Source organism: Engystomops pustulosus, chromosome 5, assembly GCF_040894005.1.
Source record: "Engystomops pustulosus chromosome 5, aEngPut4.maternal, whole genome shotgun sequence".
NCBI lineage: Eukaryota > Metazoa > Chordata > Amphibia > Anura > Leptodactylidae > Engystomops > Engystomops pustulosus.
This window is the reverse complement of record NC_092415.1, coordinates 12678668-12706578: the sequence shown is the minus strand read 5'-3', so window position 1 is coordinate 12706578 and position 27911 is coordinate 12678668. Positions and strand designations below refer to the sequence as shown.

At 46.6% G+C, this 27911-nt stretch overlaps 1 protein-coding gene across 2 annotated transcripts in view; it reads left to right on the top strand.

The window, feature by feature from the left end:
• Nucleotides 1-19910, top strand: part of EFR3A (EFR3 homolog A) — an 89559-nt gene extending 69649 nt beyond the window's left edge. Inside the window, exons 12-25 of one of the 2 annotated variants that reach the window (XM_072151174.1) lie at nt 225-336; nt 6441-6492; nt 6703-6875; nt 9426-9501; nt 9850-10011; nt 10115-10246; nt 11910-11977; nt 13849-13976; nt 16231-16272; nt 16837-16925; nt 17043-17088; nt 18022-18125; nt 18876-18925; nt 19615-19910. In XM_072151174.1, the coding sequence (XP_072007275.1) occupies nt 225-336; nt 6441-6492; nt 6703-6875; nt 9426-9501; nt 9850-10011; nt 10115-10246; nt 11910-11977; nt 13849-13976; nt 16231-16272; nt 16837-16925; nt 17043-17088; nt 18022-18125; nt 18876-18925; nt 19615-19720 (1340 nt within the window). In that variant the 3' untranslated portion in view covers nt 19721-19910. The remainder of the gene's footprint in view (nt 1-224; nt 337-6440; nt 6493-6702; nt 6876-9425; nt 9502-9849; nt 10012-10114; nt 10247-11909; nt 11978-13848; nt 13977-16230; nt 16273-16836; nt 16926-17042; nt 17089-18021; nt 18126-18875; nt 18926-19614) is intronic. The other variant, XM_072151175.1, reaches the window with a different exon arrangement.
• Nucleotides 19911-27911: the final 8001 nt, after the last annotated feature.

Here is a 27911-nt window from a genome sequence, read left to right as displayed (position 1 = left end):
TGGCCTCCTTCCTTCTAAAATCAACGTTTAAAATTATGTTAATTAATTAATAAATTTAATTTTTTTTTTTTTTAATGCACTTTGTTCATGCTGCAGAATTGTGGCGCGCGCTCACGTTTGCATCACTGCAGTATTGGATTTGAAGCCTTTTGTGACCCCTCTATACAAACTTTTTTTTTTTTTTAAAAATGTTATTTTAATATAAATTTCATTCAATTTTTCAGGATTCTTTGGAAGTAATTTGCCAGATTACCAGCGCTCTGAGATCATGATGTTCATCATGGGCAAAGTTCCCATTTTCGGCTCTTCGCACACGCTCGATACAAGTCAGCTGGGGTGAGTGGTCGGGAGCTCGCGGTGACCTCTGCTCACTTTCTAGTTTCTTTGTGGCTTAAGGATGTTCCTAGATGACCGGGTGTATGCGATGTATACAAATTTATTTCTGCAACGCAAAAGGTGTAATCTGCAGCACGTGTAGCCATAATTCTGTTTTCTAATTCATTTCTACACTGCAATGGAGCATAACCCGAAGCATCAGTGTGTCTGAGGGTCCACGGTCTTACAGGGCCTTCAAAGGGCCTTAGTATTTTTTTTTTTTTTATGCTACAACCCAAGTGGGGGGAAATCAGGTGCTGTATTGTGGTTTTTAAAGGTTGCTATAAGTGGCCAACCCCTTTAACAGGCTTGGGTTTAAGACTGTGACCCTAATAGTGTCACCTATGTTATAACGACCTTGATAGTTTCATGTTGACTGCCAGGAGCCACGGGTCATGTAACCCCCCGGGCAGCAGGGCATGCGACTGAGACAAAGGGGGTGTGCAGGCTGTAATTCTTTACGGTGAAACGGCGAATAGCTCATTAAATCAGATATGTTATGTACGGTTCCCTCCATTCGCCTGAAGGATACAGTAAGTCCTGAGTTCATCTCCCCGTCGGGTCATGTGATACCGGGGTAAGTATGTGGGTGACCCTGTTAGGTTCTTGTACTTGTCCTGTTAAAGTTTGCTGTAAGTAGCCAACCCCTTTAATGGGCACTGCTGCTAATTGTAGTTCACTGCCATCAGTATACCACATGTTAGAATTCTGAGGAACATTAGCAGGTAAGTGGCCAGTAACAAATGGGACCGAGTGATCAGGGACAGTGATCAGGGACAGTGCGCTCTACTGGACTTGGTTCGGCAAAATCCACTAAAGGAGGAAAAGATTTTAGGTTAAAGTGGTGTAAGGGTTCTTTTTAAAGGGGCGATTTTCTTATCTAGAGCTTAATCTGTATTATCTGTGGCAGAAGTGGGCCCCCTGGGAGGTGGGCCCCCTGGGAAGTGGGCCGTGGTGCACTACTCTGTCCGTGGACTCTGTTTATGTGACCACAGACCACACCCTTTTAGGGGGATTGACATTAACCTCTTAAAGGGAACCTCTCACCAAGAACTTTTACCGTGTGGCAGGTTCCAATGGCCTATAGTATTCTATATACTCACCTCTCTGTGCACCCCCATTACCGCCGGCCCCTGATGTCATGCTCATAGTTTCCTGCTGCTACTTCAGGAGTCTTCGGTTGTAGCGGGCGCGCGGCTGTAGTCACCGCATCACCACTGCTCTACAACCCAAAACTGACAGTAATGACAGGAGGCTCCTGCACAGAAGCGAGCTCCGAGAGAGAGGTGAGTAGAAGAGGCTCATTATTTAGAACCTCACAGCAGAACAGCTGAAAAACGAAGGTCAAAATTTGAAGTTAAATAGGCCGCCCACTACCAATAGCTTCCATTACGCATCTGTTATTAATAACGCAACGTGTAATGCAGGTGTGAACTAAGCCTAACCCGTATTTCTGATGTGTCCGATCTCCCACATTTATAAGCGGCTGCCTATGGGGGTGCCGGAGCGATCACCTCTCATCTCAAAGAAGAAAACGATTTGTATTCTCCTCCCCCCAAAGACATTTTATCCTGGAGCCTCCATTTTTATTGAACCCCCTCCCCTTCTGTTACAATCTGAAGATAAAGCTTCCCTGTCCAGATTGATCTGTGTCCATCCATAACATTTCCACGTTGGTTTCACCTTTTCGTGCATCTTGTAGGGACGCGGAATCCAACTGACGTCTTCAAGGGACTTTCCTTCATCGCTGAGACGTAAAGGTCTCTCCTATCAGACAGAGCCGGGCTCGGGGCGCCCGACATAGCGGAGCTCACCGCACCACAAAACTACTGGCGTCTTAAAGGTTCTTTATCATTACAGGAAATCTACCATCAAAATCCATCATGATAAAGCAGGGACACTTCCTCAGAGATCCAGACACCATGACTAATTTTTTCCTTTCAATGATCAATTAAAATTATGCTAATGAACCCAAAGGACTCCTGGAGGTGTTACCAGAGCCCCTCCATAATGTAGCTTCAAAGGCTGTTACTATACGCAGGAGCTCTTCCTCCCATCCAACTACCGTATTTTTCAGACTATATGGCGCACTAAAAATCCTTTGATTTTCTCAGAAATCAATGGTGCGCCTTATATATAAATTGTACTTGCACACAACAGCTGCCTTGTACTGTGCACAGGTCTGCCACCTGCTGGTCATTCATCCTCAGGTGTGCCTTATACTCCGGTGCGCCTTATATATGAACCTAGACGTTTTAGCAGGCATTTATTGATGGTGCGCCTTATACTCCGGTGCGCCTTATTGTCCGAAAAATACTGTATGTCTGAAACTTCTGCTGTATTATTACATCAGACAGAGGGATGGGGAGGAGGTGAAGGAGAAGATAGGGAGACAGTGTAACAGCATTTGAAGCTACAGCACAGAAGGGCCTCTAATAACAAATATAAGAATATTACTACAGTCCCGGTGCCTGGATCTATGAGTAATGTCCCTGGGAGATTTCCTGGAATCGCACTGTAGGGGCTCTGCTCCAGCCCAGCACCGCTCTCCTGACCGCAGCCCATGATTAGCAAACTGGATTGAGACAATTAAGCCACTGATTATTCGGGAACAATTCCGATTACATTGGATTCATCTGAGTGACCTATTACAGGATGTAACGTTGGTTAAAGGGATCATGGCATCCATTTAATATAGTAGAGGCAATTTTTTAGTTATGGCACCTGTTACAAGAGGAGCACAATCATTGTGTGGGGCGTTCAATCACATGTATGTTGTTTACTACTTAAAGGGCTTGTCTGGCCCCATGTTTACTCTTCACACTAATAACACATTTTTGGGATAGATGTGATTGGTAGAAGTAACACTGAACCCCACATCCAATAACCTGTGAGTCCCCAATGTAAAATGGGACTTGTCTTGCATAGGGAGGAGGCATCTTGTGGGACCTCCTAATCCTGTTGTGATCTGAGGGGGGCGGCCTCTGCTGCCGGCCGTTGAGGGGGGCGGCCTCTGCTGCCGGCCGTTGAGGGGGGCGGCCTCTGCTGCCGGCCGTTGAGGGGGGCGGCCTCTGCTGCCGGCCGTTGAGGGGGGCGGCCTCTGCTGCCGGCCGTTGAGGGGGGCGGCCTCTGCTGCCGGGCGTTGAGGGGGGCGGCCTCTGCTGCCGGCCGTTGAGGGGGGCGGCCTCTGCTGCCGGCCGTTGAGGGGGGCGGCCTCTGCTGCCGGCCGTTGAGGGGGGCGGCCTCTGCTGCCGGCCGTTGAGGGGGGCGGCCTCTGCTGCCGGCCGTTGAGGGGGGCGGCCTCTGCTGCCGGCCGTTGAGGGGGGCGGCCTCTGCTGCCGGCCGTTGAGGGGGGCGGCCTCTGCTGCCGGGCGTTGAGGGGGGCGGCCTCTGCTGCCGGCCGTTGAGGGGGGCGGCCTCTGCTGCCGGCCGTTGAGGGGGGGGCGGCCTCTGCTGCCGGCCGTTGAGGGGGGGCGGCCTCTGCTGCCGGCCGTTGAGGGGGGCGGCCTCTGCTGCCGGCCGTTGAGGGGGGCGGCCTCTGCTGCCGGCCGTTGAGGGGGGGCGGCCTCTGCTGCCGGCCGTTGAGGGGGGGCGGCCTCTGCTGCCGGCCGTTGAGGGGGGGCGGCCTCTGCTGCCGGCCGTTGAGGGGGGGCGGCCTCTGCTGCCGGCCGTTGAGGGGGGGGCGGCCTCTGCTGCCGGCCGTTGAGGGGGGGCGGCCTCTGCTGCCGGCCGTTGAGGGGGGGCGGCCTCTGCTGCCGGCCGTTGAGGGGGGGCGGCCTCTGCTGCCGGCCGTTGAGGGGGGGCGGCCTCTGCTGCCGGCCGTTGAGGGGGGGCGGCCTCTGCTGCCGGCCGTTGAGGGGGGGCGGCCTCTGCTGCCGGCCGTTGAGGGGGGGCGGCCTCTGCTGCCGGCCGTTGAGGGGGGGCGGCCTCTGCTGCCGGCCGTTGAGGGGGGGCGGCCTCTGCTGCCGGCCGTTGAGGGGGGGCGGCCTCTGCTGCCGGCCGTTGAGGGGGGGCGGCCTCTGCTGCCGGCCGTTGAGGGGGGGCGGCCTCTGCTGCCGGCCGTTGAGGGGGGGCGGCCTCTGCTGCCGGCCGTTGAGGGGGACGGGAGTCATATTTGCATGAGATAAGTCAAGTTTAGAGGCTGCTCGTTGCCATATGACTTTGGAGGAGATTTTTTTTGTAGATGAAACATATGAGATTCACATAAAAGAAGGAATTCTAGGAAGACATTTCACCCCCCACCTGTAGGGGTGACCTCTGGTGACGGGTTCCCTTTAACTTGCTGACACGGGTCATGCAGTGCCAGCCTCCACCAATCACCTTCTGATCGCCTAGAATTGGCCATAAATATGAAGGGACCCCGGGGGCGACCCCTTTAAGCTGTTTGATGTCCATTGCTCATAGATTACAGGCGGCTCTTAAAGGGCTGCACCAGAGGCGGAGTTCTCCTTTGCATTACACGGCCACAAACTCCTGTTTTCATCTACTTTTTCTCTTTATTGTTTTTTTTTGGGGGGGGGGGGGGTTGCAATGGTAAAGAAAATCCGCTGATGAGACTTATAATATACCAGTGTCTGTTACCATGACAACAGTCGCAAGTTTCCACGGTAACGCGGCATTCCTCGAACCACTGCTGGGGAAATGGTCATTGTTTGTTAGGGAGAAAATCTTAGCCACAGCTGCTGCGGCACCTCTGCGGAGGGGACAGCTGGTTCAGCAGAGTGTAATGAGGCAGGTTTCTGTATCGTAGGCGACTGATCACCTAGAACATATGGGATACAATATAATATTAGCAGCACAAGGACTGTGGAATCGGAATTTATATTTGAGGATTGTAGCTTCTTGGGGGCGTGTCCTCACACTGCTGTTCTCTGTGCTCTCTGCAGTCAGTTTTTATGTATTGTCCCTGAAGAGATGTGTAATCGTACGTATTGTGTATGTTTTGTGGAGCTTCAGGACTGTGACATATGGATTTATCTTCTAGGATTGTTATTTCTGGGGACGTGTCCTCACACTGCTGTGCTCTGTGCTGTCTGCAGCCAGTGTTAAGTATTTCCTTGCAGAGATGTGTTTAAAACACCTTTGTGTATGTTTTTTAGTAGCAGCAGGACTGTGATATATGGATTTATATTCCAGGATTGTAGCTTCGGGGAGTGTGTACTCACACTGCTGTGCGATGTGCTCCCTACAGACATTGATAGATATTGTCCTTGGAGAGAAGTGTAATCATAGCTCTGTGCATGTTTATTAGTAGCAGCAGCACTGTGTAATATGGATTTATATTCCAGGATTGTACTCGGGGCATGCCCTCACACTGCTGTGCTCTACTACCCCTACTCTTCGCAGGCTCCTGCTTGGGCCTCCCACATTCTGAGTTTCACAAATCAAACTCTTAATCTTGCTCATCTATTTTTTTTTCTGTATTCCTACTAACCTTTTATTTTAGCTCCTCCTAGTACATTGTGTGGGCATGTCCTCACACTGCAGTGTTCTGTGCGCTCCGCAGCAAGTGTTTGTAGCGTTGTGTAATTGCACCTGTGCCTATGTTTTTAGTAGCAGCAGATTGGGCAGCATGGTGGCTCAGTGGTTAGCATTACAACCTTGCAGCGCTGGGGTCCTGGGTTCAACATCTGCATCTGCAAAGAGTTTGTATGATCTCTCCGTGTTTGTGTGGGTTTCCTCCAGGTCCTCCGGTTTCCTCCCACACTCCAAAACATACTGGTAGCTTGATTAGATTGTCAGACCCATGAGGACAGGGACTGATTTTGGCGCTGCGTAATCTATATGCGCTATATAAATAAAGGAATTATTATTATCTGTGATATATGGATTAATATTCTAGGATTTTATCTTCATCCCAAATGTCCTGACACTGCTCTTCTCTTAGTTCTGTGCACTGAGACCCTCTTTAGCTCCTCTTTATTCCCTCCTCTCTGCTCTCAACCAGCAGCGTATTGCACCGGGCTCAGAGCTCAGCAGTGTGAGGACAGTGTATCATTACTGTTTTACGGATTATATTGTTATACGTTTACTTTATTTACTATTATTTTTTCCCTTTGCTTTAGGGATTTGGGAACAAAGAGAATCCAGATCATGCTGCTCCGATCCCTTCTTATGGTATGTAGTCTTTAAAGGGATATTCCTATTTTACCAGCTAGCCACTCCGGAGGCCTCCTGCTCCCTTATTGACGCCCTGTTACCATTGTGTTATCAGTTTCCCAGCCAATCAGCGGAGTGATCACGGTTGCGCTGCTGTCTCACCTCCGCTCTGCCGCCCCTTTAATTTTTTGTGCTTTTTCCAACGTCTTTCTTATTTTTTTCCTACAGGTGACTTCAGGTTACAAGGCAAAGACCATCGCAGCCGCCCTCCCCCCGCCGTTCCTGGACCCGCTCTTGTCTCCTTCTCTCATGGAGGACACAGAGCTGCGGCAGCTCGTCCTCGAAATATTGCACAACCTTATAGATCGCCATGACAACAGAGCGAAACTACGGGGCATCAGGTACTTACCTGTATAGAGTCACATGTGACCCTCGGCCTAAAGGAAATCTACCATCAAAGTCCAACCTGATAAACCTTGGCCCCCTCCCTTCTAAAATCAACTATTAACATTATGCTAATGAGCCTGAAGGGCTTTGAGGTGGGGTTTTTAGAAGGAAGGAGGCAATGGATAAGAAACTTAAGAAGATACCACAGTCCCGGTGCCGGGATCTATGGGCAATCTCCCTGGTTTATCAGGATGGATTGTGATGGTAGATTACAATGGTCACAAGAGCTTACAATCTATGAGGAGGAGGACACAGGAGGTGACGGTGCTTGTACAATGGTCACAGGATCTTACAATCTATGAGGAGAATGAGGGGACACAGGAGGCGACAGTGCTTGTTCAATTGCCACAAGAGCTTACAGTCTATGAGGGGGATGCAGGAGTTGACAGCACTTCGACAATGGTCACAAGAGCTTACAATCTGTCATGAGGAGGAGGACACAGAAGGTGACAATGCTTGTACAATGGAGCTTACAATCTGTGAGGAGGACGACACAGGAGGTGACAGTGCTTGTACAATGGTCACAGGAGCTTACAATCTATGAGGAGGGGACACAGGAGGTGACAGTGCTTGTACAATGGTCACAGGAGCTTACAATCTATGAGGATGAGGACACAGGTGGTGACAGTGCTTGTACAATGGTCACAGGAGCTTACAATCTATGAGGAGGGGACACAGGAGGTGACAGTGCTTGTACAATGGTCACAGGAGCTTACAATCTATGAGGATGAGGACACAGGAGGTGACAGTGCTTGTACAATGATCACAGGAGCTTACAATCTATGAGGAGGAGGACACAGAAGGTGACAATGCTTGTACAATGGAGCTTACAATCTATGAGGAGGAGGGGACACAGGAGGTGACAGTGCTTGTACAATGGTCACAGGATCTTACAATCTATGAGGAGGGGGACACAGGTGGTGACAGTGCTTGTACAATGGTCACAGGAGCTTACAATCTATGAGGAGGGGACACAGGAGGTGACAGTGCTTGTACAATGGTCACAGGAGCTTACAATCTATGAGGGGGACACAGGAGGTGACAGTGCTTGTACAATGATCACAGGAGCTTACAATCTATGAGGAGGGGGACACAGGAGGTGACAGTGCTTGTACAATGGTCACAGGAGCTTACACTCTATGAGGAGGAGGAGGACACAGGAGGTGACAGTGCTTGTACAATGATCACAGGAGCTTACAATCTATGAGGAGGGGGACACAGGAGGTGACAGTGCTTGTACAATGGTCACAGGAGCTTACACTCTATGAGGAGGAGGAGGACACAGGAGGTGACGGTGCTTGTACAATGGTCACAGGAGCTTACAATCTATGAGGAGGAGGAGGGGACACAGGAGGTGACGGTGCTTGTACAATGGTCACAGGAGCTTACACTCTATGAGGAGGAGGAGGACACAGGAGTTGACAGTGCTTGTACAATGGTCACAAGAGCTTACAATCTATGAGGGGGACACAGGAGGTGACAGTGCTTGTACAATGGTCACAAGAGCTTACAATCTATGAGGGGGACACAGGAGGTGACATTGCTTGTACAATGGTCACAAGAGCTTACAATCTATGAGGGGGACACAGGAGGTGACAGTGCTTGTGCAATGGTCACAGGAGCTTACACTCTATGAGGAGGAAGCACTTAGTTATCTCCAGTATAGCCGCTGATCTGATGGCAATAATTCTGGACAATCCCTTCAAGACTAATCTATCTTTCCCCATATTGTGATTATTTTACATTTAAGTACCCCCCCCCCACGAATATTTCATCCCGCTGCAGACGCTTTCCTCCATTATTGCCTTAATTAAGGACATAATTGTGTTTTTATGTGATGGGAAGTGCAGGACTCTGCGCATGGATGTGATGGCTTATAATTATTGTGACAGCTTCATCCCTGAAGATTGAAAATGCAGCGTAATTGCAAAACACGGTTCTAATTATCAGCTAATATTTTATAAACCGATGCCTCCCACCCACACGCGGAATTTCATATTCCCTGATGGAAAGCAGCGAGTCGCCCGCTGGGTCACTGGCCGCCCGGCTGCGTCACAAATATTGGGTAACCTATAAGTGTGACCATACAGACTGCAGCCAGTGTTATGTATTGTCCCTGGAGAGATGTGTATGTTCTTAGTAGCTGCAGGACTGTGAAATATGGATTTATTTTTCAGGGTTGCAGTTTTATGGGGATGTATCTGCTGTGCTCTGTGCCCTCTGCAGCCAGTGTGAGGTTTTGTCCCTGAAGAGATGTGTAATCAGACATTGTTAGATATTGCCCCTTGAATGATGTATAATCATATATTTGTGCATGTATTTAGTAGCAGCAGGACTGTTAAATATGGATTTATATTCTAGGCTATTTCCCAACCCCTACTCTTTGCATGTTCCTCGTTTTGATGCCCAGACCACCCACATATAAAACTCTTAATCTTACTCCTCTGATTCCTTTTTCTCTTGACTTTTATTCCTATTTTACCTTTTTATTTGCCTTTTTTCAGAATAATTCCAGACGTGGCCGATCTTAAAATCAAACGTGAAAAAATCAGCCGTCAGGACGTGAACTTTGTAAAGAAGGTGAGGTCCTGCAAAATATCACTTCTCCTTTACTGGATAGAATCTGTTGTTCCCTGTTATCAGCCATGAGTGATCAGGCAGAGCGTGCACTGGCTATAGGGTGTAGGAATCATATGATGTATGGAGAAATCCATTATGATCTCTGTTTTCCGAAAACCTACGGATAAAATTCTGTGCGTTGAGTGGCCGTTATGTTCCATCCTTATGGGTTTATCTCTAGATTAGAAGTTAAAGGGGCTTTGCATGAATTATGCACATACATCAGCGTATACAGTTACCTACGAGCCCAGTTTGTGTTCCCTCAGTGGGAGCCAGTGACTATGTTCACACTGTCCTGTTTGTGTGCAGCACGGGCAGCAGTTGTACCGCCACATCTATCTAGGCTGCAAGGAAGAGGACAACGTGCACAAGAACTACGAGCTCCTGTACACCGCGCTGGCCCTGGTCACCATCGAGTTGGCCAACGAGGATGTGGTGATCGATCTCATCCGGGTGGCTATAGCCTTGCAGGTGGGTAACATTATGTGTAGGCATCTGGACAATCCCTTTAAGACTAAACCCACGTGGCCTCTGCCCCGCTACTTGCGTGACCTCTGAGGATTTCTTCCTATAGGACATGGCGGTCACCAATGAAGACAACCTGCAGATGTTCAGCCGCTGCAGCATCATGGCCCTGGTCGCAGCTTATCTCAACTTCCTCAGCCAAATGATCGCCGTGCCCGCATTCTGCCAGCACGTCAGCAAGGTGACCCCCGAAATCTCACGTCATTGTATTTACCGAGGGCAAGGAGAATGGAAATATTCAGCCCTGATTACATAATAAACATTGTCCTGATTTATTCAATGTGTTAAAGGGAAAGTGTCAGGTGTGACCATACAGACAGCAGCCAGTGTTGTGTATTGTGTCCCTGGGGAGATGTGTAATCAGACCTTTGTGTATGATGTTAGTAACAGCAGGACTGTGATATATAAATTTATTTTCCAGGATTGTAGCTTTTGGGGGGAGGGGGTGTCCTCACACTGCTGTCCTCTGTGTTCTCTGCATGCAGTGTTATGTATTGTCTATGGAGAGATGTGTAATCAGATGTATGTTGTTCGTAACAGAATCACTGTGATATCTAGAATTATATTCCAGATTTTGGCCTCTCCTATTGCACCATGGATGTGTCCTCACACTGCTGTGATCTTGGCTCTCTACTGCCATTGTTGTGCATTATTCCTTGGAGAGATGTGTGATCAGACCTTTGTGTGTGTTATTAGAAGGGCTTTGAATTATGCCTTTGTATTCCAGGATTGTAGCTTTTCCAAGTGCATTTGGGACTTGTCCTCACACTGCTGTGCTCTGTGCAGTTTCACCACCCTCTGGCTCTGAGTGACTGTTGTATTATTCAGCCAGAGGCATTGTTCTAATATTTTACTTTGGATGAAGCTGTTCAGAGATTTGAGAGCACAGCAGTGTGAGGACACAACCCCAGTGCACATAGGGAAGCTACAATCCTGGAATATAAATGCATATATCACAGTGCTGCTGCTACTAACCTCATACACAAAAGCTATGATCACACATCTCCCCAGGAACAATACAGAACACTGGCTTGCAATCTGAATGGTAACACTTAAAGGGAATGTCTTCATGAGAAGGAAAATTATGGTGTATAGTAAGTAGTGAGAAGCGGACCCTAACTGCAGTGTTCGGGTTCATACAGAACTTTGCGGATTCATACAGAACACGAACCTGGATTTCAGTCAGAAGTCTCTGTTCGGTCCACTCGTCATCGGTACCATGATGGCGAACCCAAGGTTCGTTGCTCCCTGTGATGCCAAAATGGCGGCATGCGTTTCCGTGGCATGTAGAGAATAGCACCCACGATTGGTACCAGCACCTATCACCAGTGTTACTGATGGATGAGCGGTCCCATTTAAAGGCTTGACACCCAACGAGCATTAGGCTTTCGGGTCTGTGTTCTGCAGTATCTCCCAGACCCAAATACTGATGATCTATATGAATGGTGACTTGTACAGCCAGTATCCGGGTTACATACAAGATCGGTTCTGCAGGTTTGTTCTTAAGTTAAATTTGTTTGTAAGTCGGAACTGTATATTTTATAATTGTAGCTCCAGGCAAAAAATGTTTTGGGTCTCTATGACAATTGGATTTGATACATTTTGGATTGTCATAAGAACCAGGATTAACAATAAAGCTTCATTGCAGACGCCTGTGATAACTGTTATAGCTGATTATTGTAGCCTAAGGCTAAAATGCAGTAAATCGGCAACATCCAGAGGTCCGTTTGTAACTAGGGGTCGTCTGTAAGTCGGGCCGTCTGTACTTATCTATAGGTGACCGGGAGCTCCATTGTGTAGGAATCTGCTTCATGGTGGGTGATAATAAATAGCTTTTCTCCTAGGTCATAGAAACAAGGACCATGGACGCCCCCTACTTCTTACCAGATGTCTTTTTTCGGGACAAGTGCAGGTAAATTGGTTTATTGTTCTCGTTTAGATGGATTGGCGCGATCCTCTCCCACATGATCCGGAGGTCAGGAGTCCTCAGATTGTTGAGATACATAAGTGGAGATGTGAAGCGGCCGCCTATAGACTGCAGGACACTCCAGCACCTGCGTCCCAACAATACAATTACTTGACCTCTTTACCCGCCGCTTCCAAGAAGAAGCCACTTGTATCCAGACAATCCGCGAGGATTCCAGGCAGAGAAATCTATAATGTAGATAATCAATAATCCTTGTGTGTGTCCAAGACGAGGGGAGAGGGTCCCTGATGTCACGTGTAACATTCCTGCTTTTCTTCAATTGTGCCACAAGATGAGCAGATTGTCAGTGTAAGGGTGTATACACACAGCTGTATGCGCTGGAGAGGAGGAAGCGGTGACCCCTCTATAGAGAGAGGCTGCGCACGGCCGCACACATGGGGAAAGATAGACACCGTACTGCCACCAGGCCGCCATAGCAGTCTACAGGGTTGTGTATATACATCCCCACAGACTGCCGGCTAAATGTACCCTTACCAGAATCGCCACACAAAGATGGCGGGGCCACAACACAAATATGTCGTACAACACGGTGCCAAAACACAGAGATGTCACAGAGAGGCTTACTATATCCCTGGGCATGTAACGAGCCATCCCTGTGTGACATCACATGACCCGGGATATAACGAGCCGTGCACCTGTGTGAGATCACATGACCAGGGATATAATGAGCCGTACACTTTTGTGACATCACATGACCTGGGATATAATGAGCCGTACACCTGTGTGACATCACATGACCTGGGATATAATGAGCCGTACACCTGTGTGACATCACATGACCAGGGCTATAACGAGTCGTGCACCTGTGTGACATCACATGACCTGGGATATAACGAGCCGTACACCTGTGTGACATCACATGATCCGGGGTATAACGAGCCGTGCACCTGTGTGACATCACATGACCAGGGATATAACGAGCCGTGCATTTGTGTGACATCACATGACCAGGGATATAACGAGGCGTACACCTGTGTGACATCACATGACCAGGGATATAACGAGCCGTACACCTGTGTGACATCACATGATCCGGGGTATAACGAGCCGTGCACCTGTGTGACATCACATGATCCGGGGTATAACGAGCCGTGCACCTGTGTGACATCACATGACCCGGGATATAACGAGCCCTGCACCTGTGTGACATCACATGTCCAGGGGTATAACGAGCCGTACACCTGTGTGACATCACATGACCAGGGATATAACGAGCCGTGCACCTGTGTGACATCACATGACCAGGGATATAACGAAGCGTGCATTTGTGTGACATCACATGATCCGGGGTATAACGAGCCGTGCACCTGTGTGACATCACATGACCAGGGATATAACGAGCCGTACACCTGTGTGACATCACATGATCCGGGGTATAACGAGCCGTGCACCTGTGTGACATCACATGACCAGGGATATAACGAGCCGGGCACCTGTGTGACATCACATGATCCGGGGTATAACGAGCCGTGCACCTGTGTGACATCACATGACCAGGGGCATTTGTTCATCCACAGGAAGTAAACATAGAAGCTTTCTATAGAATGACTGGAAGCAGTGGTCTAGAAGACTGTGAGGAATGAATACATGAAGTATATTGAAAAATTGTATAATGTTTTATTGTATAAATAATAATTTCCTGAAATGGTAACAGCCCTTTAAGCTAATGGTGGTGACACCTGTACGCATGGAATACATGTGTGCATTGATACTTTTAGGTAATATCAGCATTAGTTGTATTTTCCGTACAGAGATAAATTTAACTCATTTTTTTTCCTCAAAAATCTATTTTTCAGTCTTCCAAAATCCCTGGAGAAGCTGGATAAGAACGTCTTCTTCCTGACCAATAAAATAGCGGAGTCTCTGGGCGGCAGCGGTTACAGCGTGGAGCGGCTATCGGTCCCTTACATGCCGCAGGTGACAGGTGAGGATCCCGCCATTATTAGTAATCCATCAGACTGCTGTTCATGGAGGCCCCCTGTGAGTGGCACTGCTTACAAGACTGCAACACAGGCCAAATATGGGGGACTCGTGCACCCACCAAACTGGCAATCATTGGGGGAAAGGAGGTCCGACATATATCCACTAGGTGATGCCTTTAAAGGAAATTTCCCATCACAATCCATCCTGATAAACCAGGGACATTAGTCATAGATCCAGGCATCGGGACTGTGGTATCTTCTTATTTGTGTTATCCATGGCCTCCTTCCTGCTAAAATCAACTTTTAAAATTTAAAGGGCCCTGGAAGGTATTACCAGGTTCCCTCTGTGCTGTAGCTTCACAGGTCATTACACTTAGCACTTTCACCTCCAACTGTGCAAAATTGCACCAGGCAGAGGGTGAGGAAATGCTGAGGGAGCAGGGGGAGACAGTGTAACATCCTGTGAAGTTGCAGCAGGTAGGAGCTTTGGTAACACCCCTAGAGCCCTTCTGACTCATTAGCATAATTAAAAAGGAGATTTTTAGAAGGCAGGAGGCCATGGGTAACAAATATAAGATACCACAGTCCCGGTGCCTGGATCTATGAGTAATGTCCCTGGTTTATCAGGATGGATTTTGATGGTAGATTTCCTTTTTCAAAGAGGTTTTTTAGGAATTCTGGGGTCCAGATCAGGTTAGATGAATACTTGCCATGCTTACAGGTGTGATTGCGACGTGGATGGTGGATTGGACTCACTCGGAGACAGGAAGTGTTGTCATGTGGACAGCCTTTATATTTCTATAGGGATATTTTGTCCTTCTGAAATCCAATTATGAAACCCGGTACGTGTGACCAGAGTGTCGTGCATACGGTGTATCACACCGGGGCTGGAGGCGCTTTCATTTCGGAAAGGATATAATTAATATTCTGAGACTTGCTCTAAATGTGTCTCTCTCCTGACTCCAGAGCTGCACAGAAATCTCTGCAATCCTTCCCCGAATGCACAATAGGAAGAAATCTAGAGGCCTTGTGTATATTCTGAGCGTCTCCATCCAGATATTGTAGTGACATTGTCCTCCCTGGGGCGGGGTTATATATATACCGTATACATGTGTATCCAGGGAGAGGACACCTTCCAGCTACACACTGATAACATGTCACCTACCCCCGAGCGCTGAGCCGTCACCTCCCTGCACTGCGAACATCTGATGGATTGTCTACTGCACATCCCGCAAGCAAAAGATACAAAAATACATATCATTCTATTTAAAGGGATATTCCCACATACTGTATATAGGATATACCTTGTATAGAAGAGCTTGGAGTTACCTGCACCCAGGCTTCGGCCTTCTTGCCAGGGGATACGGTGGTGTCCGAACTCTGGATCCCAGAAATAGATGAGTGTAGTGATTCCACGGTGATGTTTCTGCTGTTGCTATTAATGTAATTATGTATTAAAGCTCATGTATACACACGAATGTGATCTAATCACTATGTACAGCTGCCATTGGCTCTGTAGGCTATGTACCAGCAAGGTCAGCATCTAAAAGTGATAATCTGCAGGGCTTAAGGGGTTAAGACCCCTATTGTAGGAAACTAAGTAACAATACAATCAGCAGGCAGCATGTTATAGAGCAGGAGGAGGTGAGCAGTTTGTAAATAGTATCATATCTGCAAGTAACATGTTGTAGAGCAGGAGGAGCTGAGCAGATTGTATATAGTGTCCTATCTGCAGGCAGCTTGTTATAGAGCAGGAGGAGCTGAGCAGATTGTATATAGTGTCCTATCTGCAGGCAGCATGTTATAGAGCAGGAGGAGCTGAGCAGAATGTACATAGTGTCCTATCCGCAGGTAGCATGTTATAGAGCAGGAGGAGCTGAGCAGAATGTACATAGTGTCCTATCTGCAGGTAGCAGGTTATAGAGCAGGAGGAGCTGAGCAGAATGTACATAGTGTCCTATCTGCAGGTAGCAGGTTATAGAGCAGGAGGAGCTGAGCAGAATGTACATAGTGTCCTATCTGCAGGTAGCAGGTTATAGAGCAGGAGGAGCTGAGCAGATTGTATATAGTGTCCTATCTGCAGGCAGCATGTTATAGAGCAGGGGGAGATAGATTGACTGTACATAGTAGCAGATGTTGTGTGATGCCCCCGTCTGGTGACATAGCCTACACGGCGAACAATGCGGCTATTAACCACTTATTTTTCTGATGGAAAAAGAAAAAAAACTGTTCTGTTTCTCTTACTTCTTGATGTAGCCCTCTTCCCATCAGTCAAAAAAATGCGTAGAAGTCCAAAAGGTAACGCCGGCTGAGCCCCCTAGACCGTCCTAGCGTAGTGCCCCCCCTCTCAGAACCTGCATACGATGTTATGTGTTACCTGCTGCTTGTATAGTGAGACGGATATTACTGTAGCTCCATAGATTATCACCTGGAGACGTGTAGACTGTATTAGTTTGTCTATAACATAGTGATCCAATAGTCTTGTACAGTGAGTAGTAAAAAGTTCATTTATCTTGTAGGATTTGATTCTAGAATTTAACCTCAAGACAATTTTCATTTGTTCCTTTAAATTATTGCTGAATGTGAAATACTACCCTATAAAGACCCGAAATCTGAGCCACTGCGGAAAGCCACTTAATCCTGACCACTCCTAGGGTCGTCCCTGTGTCCGTTCTTGGTTGGCCATTTATTTGGAGAATAGAACAAAGGTGTCCTACAGGAGTGCAAAAATAAAAGGATCTATAGGGCCGTCAACACCTTTTAAGACGCACCTTAATTATAACCCTACATCAGACTCCGGAGGATGGTAAACTCCCCGACTACCAACACTATCACCCCACTAATAACAATGTGTCTCCATAGATGAGGATAGAATCTCTAGAAGGAAGAGCATTGTAGACACCATCTCCATCCAGGTGGACATCATGAGTGGAAGCAACACAGAGGACAAGGTATGGTATATTACACTATATCAGGTTGTGCTTAAAGGGGCATTAAACCTTAAGAAATACTTTATTTTCAGTAGTTACTAAACATTTTGCATTTTCATATATTTTTTCTTGTTATAGGTGAACACTGAAGAGATCACATTTGAGTCCCTGAAGAAGGCCATCGGTGAGAATTGTAGTATTCATGTTGTTTTTATTTTTCATGAGAACACATGTTCTTTACTGTTCTGTTCAATTCCCTTTATCATTTATTCCGGCCTAATTGCAACAGAGAGAAGAGAATGGAAAGAGAGGACAAAATTACACTAGAATATGTACCTACACTAGGCAGAAACATAAACTACTGAGGTCTGAACTTGCAGCTTCACAACCCAGAAACATTTACTGAGCTCTGAACTTTTTACTGAGCTCTGAACTTGCAGCTACACAACCCAGAAACATTTACTGAGCTCTGAACTTCCAGCTACACAATCCAGAAACGGTTACAGAGCTCTAAATGTGCAGCACTGAACACCCACTAAACTCTGAACCTGCAGCATCACATTCAAGAAACACCTGCTGAGCTCTGAACACGTATCACCAAAATCTCTCTGAGCTCTGAACATGTAGTTACACAAACTAAACAATGAAAACTAAAGCAATGCTGAAATTAGCCAATCAAATACAATTGTAGCCTCTGTGAGCTAGGAAAGTGAAACAGTGCAGATGACAAGTGCTCTATATACTACTACTCTTTCCTTCTACTACTGTCCTGTAGAAGTATAAAGAGACATGTAAGTGCGCCAGTGCTCTATATACTACTACTACCGTCCTGTAGCAGTGTATGGAGACCTGTAACGTAAGTGCACCAGTGCTTTATATACTACTACTACCGTCCTATAGCAGTGTATGGAGACCTGTCACGTAAGTGCACCAGTGCTCTATATACTACTACCACCGTCCTATAGCAGTATATGGAGAATGTGATCTAGGTGCGGCACTGCTCAGGGGACACTTACCTGGGGGAAATCCCCCTTTAAAACCTGCTATATACAGGGAGAGGAATTCGGGACTCTCATTATATGTAGTTTACAAGTTCTGGATCTTCTTCGCCACACAGAAAACACAGGCATGGAGGAGCAGGAGAAGGAGAAGAGGCGCCAGGTCATAGAGAAGTTCCAGAAGGCGCCGTTTGAAGAGATTGCTGCACAGTGTGAATCTAAGGTGAGTGTTTATGCTGGTTTTGACCTGTTTCTGTAACATTTCATAACTTTTAGATTTCTTCATCTCTCCATTGTATGCAAACGTCTTCAGTCTGTGATGGACGACATAATATCCTTCATTTTGCAACCAGAGCTTGAAATTTTTGGACTAGAAAAACTGGAAAAACTGTAACATGGCCCCTAAAAGGTGTCATTTATATCAATGTGGAGCCTATTTAGGCCCCTTGGGCTACTTCCTCTGCAGCCCCTATAGATATACCCGTGTGTTGTCACTCTAATGGGTCTTCATATTGAATGTCTTGTACTCAGGCAGAAATAAGTGTGTAGCACAGAGACCCTGGGGCAATCCCTTGCCCCACAAAAAAACCCTAGCATGATGGTTCACCCTTTTCAGAGCATGTCTGAAATATAACCCCTACCCGAATTTAAGCTGCATTAATAAACTGCTATATCTCCTGAACACAGTTTGGGTGTAATTTTAAAGAGAATTTTCGCTCGCCATGATTGTGTTTATAGGTGCCACAGAACAAGAGTAATGTAGTGTATATTACACATACACACTCGCCAACTCCTAACTGTAATTTTAACTGTGGATATTTGTCTGTGGCACCTGATACATGAGGGGCCACTTCTCTCTATCCTTGACCCCTGGAGTCTATAGGGCCGTCTCCTCTGGAGCAGACTGTATGGCCTTACTATAGGAGGCCCAATGCCTTGTGTTACTCATTCTGTGTTTCTTCCCTCTTACCAGGCCAACCTGCTGCATGATAAACTGGCACAGATCCTGGAGCTGACAATCAGGTAATGATCTTATTTTCTCTGATGTCCAGACGTCAGGATACTTGGGCATCAGCTCAATGCCAAGGTTATGGCTTCCCCTTGCAAATCGCTTATTATTTCCTGGTGGACTGTATGTTAAAACGCTTTTCCAAGTACACTCTAAAGTATATCCTCACACTGCTGTGCTCTAAGCTCTCTGTACTGCCTCATAGCCCCTCCCGTCTGCACTGCGTGATTGCTTTAGTAGTCAACCCGAAAACTTCTACAAAGGCTACAGCGTAGTTCACTGCAGAGAGTTAAGAGTACGCCAGTGACAGAACATGCAATGCTGGTATATAAATTCATATTTCACAGGGCACAGCAGTGTGAGGTCAAGCCTCCAGTGCACTTGAAGAATCCATATTTCACAGTCCAGCTGCTACTAACCACATAAACAAAGGTATTACTACACATCTCTACAGGGGCAGTACTTCACACTGTCAGCAGAGAGCTCAGAGCACAGCAGTGTGTGGAATATAAATACATATTTCACAATCCTGCAGCTACTAACCACATATGGTTTGTTCCAGAAATGTGACTAATTCACAGATCATGTTTCCATTTCCAAAAATATTGCCTGAGCCCCAAAAGTGTCAACACAATGTTTACTTTTTGTTTTTTTGTTTTTTTTTTCTTATTTTCCCCTTTAATGCTTTTCTTCTGCATTTCAGGCCTCCCCCCAGCCCATCCGGGACCATCACCATCACAGCGGGACACGCCCAGTACCAGTCCGTCCCAGTGTATGAGATGAAGTTTCCTGACCTCTGTGTCTACTAACCCGCAGATCCTGCCCCATCCATCCCGACATCTGTATCGTACGGTATCTTTAGGATTTGTGTCGCTTCACAGTATTGAGATTCGGCGGTGTATGAACCAATGAGAGAGGAGCTTCGTACTGTTACCTGGCCAAAGGACGCACAACCCTGGACTTTTTCCTAAAATACCAAAATGTAACAATTTCTCTTCAGTTCCATTGTTGTTCTTTGTGTAAATTGTTAAATCATTGTAGGGGTTAAATCTATGTATTGTCCCACAACTACAGCCGGGTCCCTATAGAACTGTGGGGAAGCCATGACCCCCTCCTATAAGTGGGATCTGAAATACTGGATTTGATCCAGGAGGATCCAATGCTTCCAGGAGAGTGACGTCCCGCCTCCACTTTTAACCCCTCCCCTTTGACATAATGTGCACATTTGGCCTCACATGTGGAGTTGCTGGCCTGGATACCTTAAAGGGAACCTGTCATCATGAAAACCCGATCCTATCTACCAGGAGCATGTTACAGAGCAGGAGGTAGCTCAGCAGATTGATGCGCACGTTTGTAGGAAAAAGTTTTGTATAACTTGTAACCCGTTGATGGAATACTTTTGCTATGGAGTCCAGTGGGTGGTCCCATAGCTGTCAATAAATAAGTAGCACCACCCTCTTGACTTAAAATTTGTAACTTATTTCTTGAAACCGCTTCTCATTCCATGTTTGAGTCCAGTGGGCGGAGCTACTCAATGATTCCGTTGCAATTTAAACTAAATATAGCTATTTTTAAGTTCTTTCTATAGTTAGGAGGCTAATATGCTGCCCTAATCATTGCTCCCGTTACAATCTATACTAAATTGATACTTTTTTTTTTTTTTTTTAAATCCCTTTTCTTTCTATAGTTAGGAGTCCACTGGGCGGTCTTACTGAAGGCTAGAAACACAGAGATTGCAACATTTAGTTACAAGTTATGCTAAACTTTGTTGATGATACATTAATCTCCTCATTGCCTCCTGCTCTATAACAGCCCGCCAGTAGATCATTCAGCATTTTCTCGGTGTCTGGTCTCAAGGACGGCCCCCTGTGTAATACCACGTTCCAGAGATTTCCTAAACCTGCAAATTTTGACTTTGAGATTTTTAAGATTTTACTTTATATTGTGTAGGTTTTTGTTGTTTTAATTCCAAATTCCTCTTTGTTTTTCAACCCAAACCCCTCAGTGACTTTGTGTATTTTGAGGGCGTGTGCCGCACCCCAAATGCCAAGGTGACCCATAGTCTTCACAGGACTAAGTTTAAAAAAAAAAATCATTTCAACTTTATTTGCCAGGATAAAGCAAAAAGTTTTTGGTGAAACTTCTATAGATGGCGGCAAAGTGCAGTGCATGCTGGGAGCTTCTCCTTTAATATGCAGTTTTATGGGTTTTATGTCAATTTTTGTATTAGAATATTTGTTCCGTTCACAGGTTTGTTTGTTTTTTTATATACTTTTGTCTGATTTCTTAATTAGGATGTTTTTGTGTAAGCAAGGAAAAGGGATCACACTTCTTCATGTACAACTTCTTACTTTACCCCACCCACAACCAAAATCTTTACAGACTGTTATTTAAGTATGTGAACCCCGTCCTGGAAAAGTTGCTAATACTGTATCACAACTTTTATCCAAATATCTACATATGACTGTTTTTTGCTTCTTTAACTTTTGGGTGATTTTTTTTGTTTTTTTCTAGTTTGTTTTCCTCTCTTGTTTTGCAGTTTAGGATTTTACTTTTTGCATCATTGCTTAAGTCACTTTTATTTGCATAAAATGAGATTTTATATTAAATTCTATTTATACAGTCTATGGGAACTATTCAGAATTTGTGTTTTAAGCAGGATTATGGACAGTCAGAATATTGATAACACATCCATTGAATAGGTCCTTAATATTAGGTAGGAGGGGGTTCAACACCCATCATCCCCACATATCAGCTGGTACAAAGAGAATGGAACAGGAAGCAGACAGCTCCACTCTCTGTGTAGTGGTCAGATTACGTTACTGCAGGTCATCTGAACAAAGAGATGAACTGTAGTGACTTTGTCTGACCACTATACAAAGGATGGCGCTATCTGCTTTGTTCTCTCTTCTATGCTGCTGAGAGCAGTTGATCTATAGGGGGGCTGGATGTTGGACCCCCCACCTTCGACCCATAGGATATTGAGGATATATTATAAATATTTTTTGCCTGGATAACCCCTTTAAATTTAGATCAATGTACTTAGGAGCTACTGTACAAGTATATACAGAATATATTAAGAATGTGCTGAAATACTAAGATGTATAATAGTAAGGGCGCTTTGCTTTTTAGGGTAAACCTCAGCCTCCTTGGTGGAAACTACTGCTGTTTTAAGTCATTTCTTCTCTCATTTTCTCAAAACTTGCCCAAACCAAGTTGCGCAGTAATCCTAATTATTGTAAGTATAAGCCACCAGGACAGATTGTGTAGTGGATGCAGTATAAACCGTACCACTGTGCTTCTCTGACATGTATATAGTAACGTCACTGTGTATCCGTGCTCTGCAGGCCGTGTAGGCGGCCATATTGTCGTGGGCTTTACAGTAGCGCTCTGTAGTAGATACCCGCGTGGCCTCTGTCTGCCTGTCACATGCACGTCGCGATATAGCACTTAGAAAATTACTTTTTTTACATGTCACGTTTAGACGTAAACACGATAGCGACAAATGGCTCTTCTGAAAGGGTTAATTTATATTTTGTATATTATATTTCTCTAAAAAAAAAGCTATATTTATGCCTTGCATGTAAAGAATCTGCTTTATCCATAGCCAAGGAGTAAAAAAGGAAGACATGGGCATAGCCCGTGCCGCCAGCAGCCTAGTCTAGAAAGAAAGTCATGTGATGAAGGGCGCCACATTGTATCATCGGAATTTACGGATGTCCATTGATGGGATATTTAATAAATATACCATCAAAATGCCGATCCCACTGAAACACAATGGATTTGTCCATTGTTCTCTGTAAGACAACTGGCTGCAGCAGGAGCTCTCCCCCCACTGCTCTGTAAGACAACTGGCTGCAGCAGGAGCTCTCCTCCACTCCTCTGTAAGACAAAGGGCTACAGCAGGAGCAATCCTCCACTCCTCTGTAAGACAAAGGGCTGCAGCAGGAGCAATCCTCCACTCCTCTGTAAGACAAAGGGCTGCAGCAGGAATTCTTCGACTGCTCTATATGACAACTGGCTGCAGCAGGAGCTCTTAGACTACTCTGTAAGACAACTGGCTACTGCAGGAGCTCTCCCCAACTGCTCTGTAAGACAACTGGCTGCAGCAGGTGCTCTCCTCTGCTGTTCTGTAAGACAAGTGACTGTAGCAGGTTCAAACCCCCACACACACACACTGCTCTGTTGCAGCAGGAGCTGTCCCCCCGCTGCTCTGTAAGACCACTTGCTGCAGCAGGAGCTCTCCAACTGCTCTGTGAGACAACTGGCTGCTACAGAGCAGTGGGGGAGAGCTCCTGCTGCAGCCAGTTTTCTTACAGAGCAATCAGGGAGAACTCCTGCTGCAGCCAGTTGTCTTACAGAGCAGTGGGGAAGAGCTCCTGCTGCAGCCAGTTGTCTTACAGAGCAATCGGGGAGAGCTCCTGCTGCAGCCAGTTGTCTTACAGAGCAGTGGGGGAGAGCTCCTATAAGACAACTGGCTGCAGCAGGAGCTCTCCCCCACAGCTCCGTCTGTAACAGCTGACCAGAAGTGCCAATTCCTGCCCCTTTGGTAATCCGCAAGCCAATGGGGGAATGGGAGAGAGGATTTGTCTAAGATCTTAGAGGGAAATAGATGATTAGTGGTGGTCCTAGCTCTGGGATCCACACTGATCACTTGAAAACCCCACCTTGTGGTTGGGTAAAGACCATTAGACATTGAACAACCCCTTTAAAATCTGCACATAGCTGGTGAGGTCAGAAGTGGCGGACTCATCCCTGCCCTTGGACACAATGTGGCGCCCGGAGGTCAATCATTGCTTTATTCTAAGATTTTTAAGTGAAAATTGTTATTGCACTGTGTAAGGAATTGTTTACAGTGGTTGTGTCATTTCAGCCCCTTTCTGTATGCTGTGTTATAAGGATGATATGCAAACAGTCAATGGATCTGTGCCCCTTGTTTAGGCTTAAACATAGAATTTATAAAAAGTGGGTCTCCTGTCTGGTGGACTCTTCATGGCCACGTGTAATACTCCATATTCCCAGCAGTGGCCGCTGCAGTGATACGAGTGGTAAGAGATTGTTCTGGCAGGACCTGCTATTTTCTATGGTTCCTCGTGGGCCAGTACTCATAGTTTAAGGTCGTTTCCTGGGTTCTGGAAGGAAAACCATAAGCAGCCCATTAATAGACCATAGACAATCATAACTCACGGCTAAGGAGATCTCCAGGCCCAGGTCTTGTAGTCGGAGCGATTCCAATTAAAAACTATTAGATAAGTGAAATATATCCAAGAAAGTAGCAGCATGATGAATCCTGACTACAAGATAGCAATACCAAGCTGTTGCTCGCAGCTCCGGCTTACTTAATACTGCCTTGACATGAGTGCTCAGCGCAGGAGCGCCACAGAATACCGAATATCATCATCATCCTGCTGCTTACTGCCAAGTAGACAAACTGTGTCTTATCATATGTTCTCTGCTGGATTACTAGAAGTTCTTGTCTTGTATATATCTTAGATTGTATCTGTGTTTGAACCTGCCGTCTTGTATTTTTGTGTTTTGGGTTTTTTCCCCTGTTTTTTTGTGATTTTGTTTAAAATTCTGTTAAAGAAGAGCTCTACCAAAAGCTTAAAGGGAACCTTGCCTCAAGACCGACCTCCTCTTCTTAATACTGTTCTGATTTTTAGGTCTCGGAAAATGTTTTGTATCTTTACTGTAGCCAGAACTGATACAGAGCTCCAAAGCCTCTACTGTGAGATTCCATGAGGATAACTGCTCCCAGTGTGTTGATACAGGAGCTGTAAGACAACCTCTTATCATTCTAAAAATTTCAGATCAAACGTTAGATGGGATTTTTTTCCACTAAAAATAAGTGTAATGGTTTCTTTATTTTGTGAGCCAATGGACATATAATTTCTTCTGCCGATTGTATCTGAGGCTGTTATAGAGCGAGATAAGTTGCGTTCTGTGATGCTATAGATTTATTAAATTTGGAGCAGAGTAAACACTGAACTGGACCCTTAAGAGAGGCTCAATGGGTCCTGATTGCTCCACCCACTCAAAATGATTGACGGTGCAGTTCTGGGCAGATAATAGGAACAATCTTGCTTGACAATCATCCAATGGAGTAATCTGATTGTCAAAAATCCAGTGTGAGTGGGGTCATCAGGAATCTCACTGTTGATCAGAAGTCTTTTCTGATCACTAAGTTTGGGTGGGGAGATCAGGACTCACTGTTGATCACTAAGCGTGGGCGGGTTGATCAGAAGTCTTTGCTGATCACTAAGTGTGGGTGGGGAGATCAGGACTCACTGTTGATCACTATGCATGGGTGATCAGGACTCTTTGCTGATCACTAAGTGTGGGCGGGGTGATCAGGACTCTTTGCTGATCACTAAGCATGGGTGGGGTGATCAGGGCTCTTTGCTGATCACTAAGCGTGGGCGGGGTGATCAGGACTCTTGATCACTAAGCGTGGGCGGGGTGGTCAGGCCTCTTGATCACTAAGCGTGGGCGGGGTGATCAGGCCTCTTGATCACTAAGCGTGGGCGGGGTGGTCAGGACTCTTGATCACTAAGCGTGGGCGGGGTGGTCAGGACTCTTGATCACTAAGCGTGGGCGGGGTGGTCAGGACTCTTGATCACTAAGCGTGGGCGGGGTGGTCAGGACTCTTGATCACTAAGCGTGGGCGGGGTGGTCAGGACTCTTGATCACTAAGCGTGGGCGGGGTGGTCAGGACTCTTGATCACTAAGCGTGGGCGGGGTGGTCAGGACTCTTGATCACTAAGCGTGGGCGGGGTGGTCAGGGCTCTTGATCACTAAGCGTGGGCGGGGTGGTCAGGGCTCTTGATCACTAAGCGTGGGCGGGGTGGTCAGGGCTCTTGATCACTAAGCGTGGGCGGGGTGGTCAGGACTCTTGATCACTAAGCGTGGGCGGGGTGGTCAGGACTCTTGATCACTAAGCGTGGGCGGGGTGGTCAGGACTCTTGATCACTAAGCGTGGGCGGGGTGGTCAGGACTCTTGATCACTAAGCGTGGGCGGGGTGGTCAGGACTCTTGATCACTAAGCGTGGGCGGGGTGGTCAGGACTCTTGATCACTAAGCGTGGGCGGGGTGGTCAGGACTCTTGATCACTAAGCGTGGGCGGGGTGGTCAGGACTCTTGATCACTAAGCGTGGGCGGGGTGGTCAGGACTCTTGATCACTAAGCGTGGGCGGGGTGGTCAGGACTCTTGATCACTAAGCGTGGGCGGGGTGGTCAGGACTTTTGATCACTAAGCGTGGGCGGGGTGGTCAGGACTCTTGATCACTAAGCGTGGGCGGGGTGGTCAGGACTCTTTGTTGATCACTAAGCGTGGGCGGGGTGATTAGGACTCTTTGTTGATCACTAAGCGTGGGCGGGGTGATTAGGACTCTTTGATCACTAAGCGTGGGCTGGGTGATTAGGACTCTTTGTTGATCACTAAGCGTGGGCTGGGTGATTAGGACTCTTTGTTGATCACTAAGCGTGGGCTGGGTGATTAGGACTCTTTGTTGATCACTAAGCGTGGGCTGGGTGATTAGGACTCTTTGATCACTAAGCGTGGGCTGGGTGATTAGGACTCTTTGTTGATCACTAAGCGTGGGCTGGGTGATTAGGACTCTTTGATCACTAAGCGTGGGCTGGGTGATTAGGACTCTTTGTTGATCACTAAGCGTGGGCTGGGTGATCAGGGCTCTTTGTTGATCACTAAGCGTGGGCGGGGTGATCATGGCTCTTTGTTGATCACTAAGCGTGGGCGGGGTGATCAGGTCTGCGGTTCACAGACCGACCATGACCATCCTTATGAGCACTTACCGACAATCCCTTTCTATGGGCGGAGTAATCAGAACTCCTACTGTCTTACGTAGTTGTCTTTTCAGATTTACTCTGCTGTAGTTAATATCCTACAACCCTCAATATCCCAGCACTCAGCTTTTCCAGCTCAGATACATTAGGGCAGTAGTAACCACCTGAGAGGTTCACATTGAAGGCATCCTGTGATTAGGACTCTCCCCGCACCCTCAATGACCGGATACCCACAACCCTGATAATCTTTCTGCACATATTACAGATTGTGGTGGAGAGGGTTTACAATTACAAATCCTCTGTTACAGGTAAGATTTTGAGGCTTTTGGGTTGAGTTCTACTTTAATTCTGATCTCTCCTAATTTCTGTATTCGAGTTTTCGGTTGAGATGAAATGTTGTACAATCGATGTTAGACCATGTTGACTTGTTGAAGTTGCCGTGCTGCTTTTATAAGAGTCTCTATGTTTTCTAGAAGATGAAAGTCATGACATGAATTCACTGTGTAACCTGCATTAAAGCAATGAAACCCTGGAGAAACCCCGACTCTGCTCCTCACTTACTGCGCTGCGTCCTCTATACTGACTACAGGACAGGATGTATATACAGCTTCATAGGGGTTTGGGCACTAACCTAGAAGGTAAGGAACTGAGGGCTGGTATCAAAGTCTTAAGTGCTTAAAGGGTTTGTCCAGGATTACCAAACCTTGTCTACATTCCTTTAAAAATGCAAAAACAGCACCACACCGGTCTGTAGGTTGTGCCTGGTATTGCAGTTTGTAATGTATGGGGATGACCGACCTGCAATACTACACATAATTAGGTGAAGCACCAATTTTGGAGGGATCTGTCAGAAGCTTAATTATAATCACAGTTGCCCCCAAAAGCGCACAGCACCCTTTAAACAGGTTCTCTCGTAGCCGACCCCATTGTGATGTCAATGAAAGTCAAATGACCCCTTAGACTAGGAGTCCTCCCAATCATCACCTGCACTATACAGTGACATCACTGATGGTACGAGAGCGACTTAAGCTGCAGATTGTGATGTCATCACTGGAGATCTATCTGATTGGTCAGTTGCAATCACTGTGTTATCAAAGTTTCTGGATCACTGAAAGCCACAGGATCTCATTGGGCAGAGAACTTTTGGGCAGGTGCTCCAAAAACAAAAATTACAACCGTTTTGTATTTAAGAGTCTT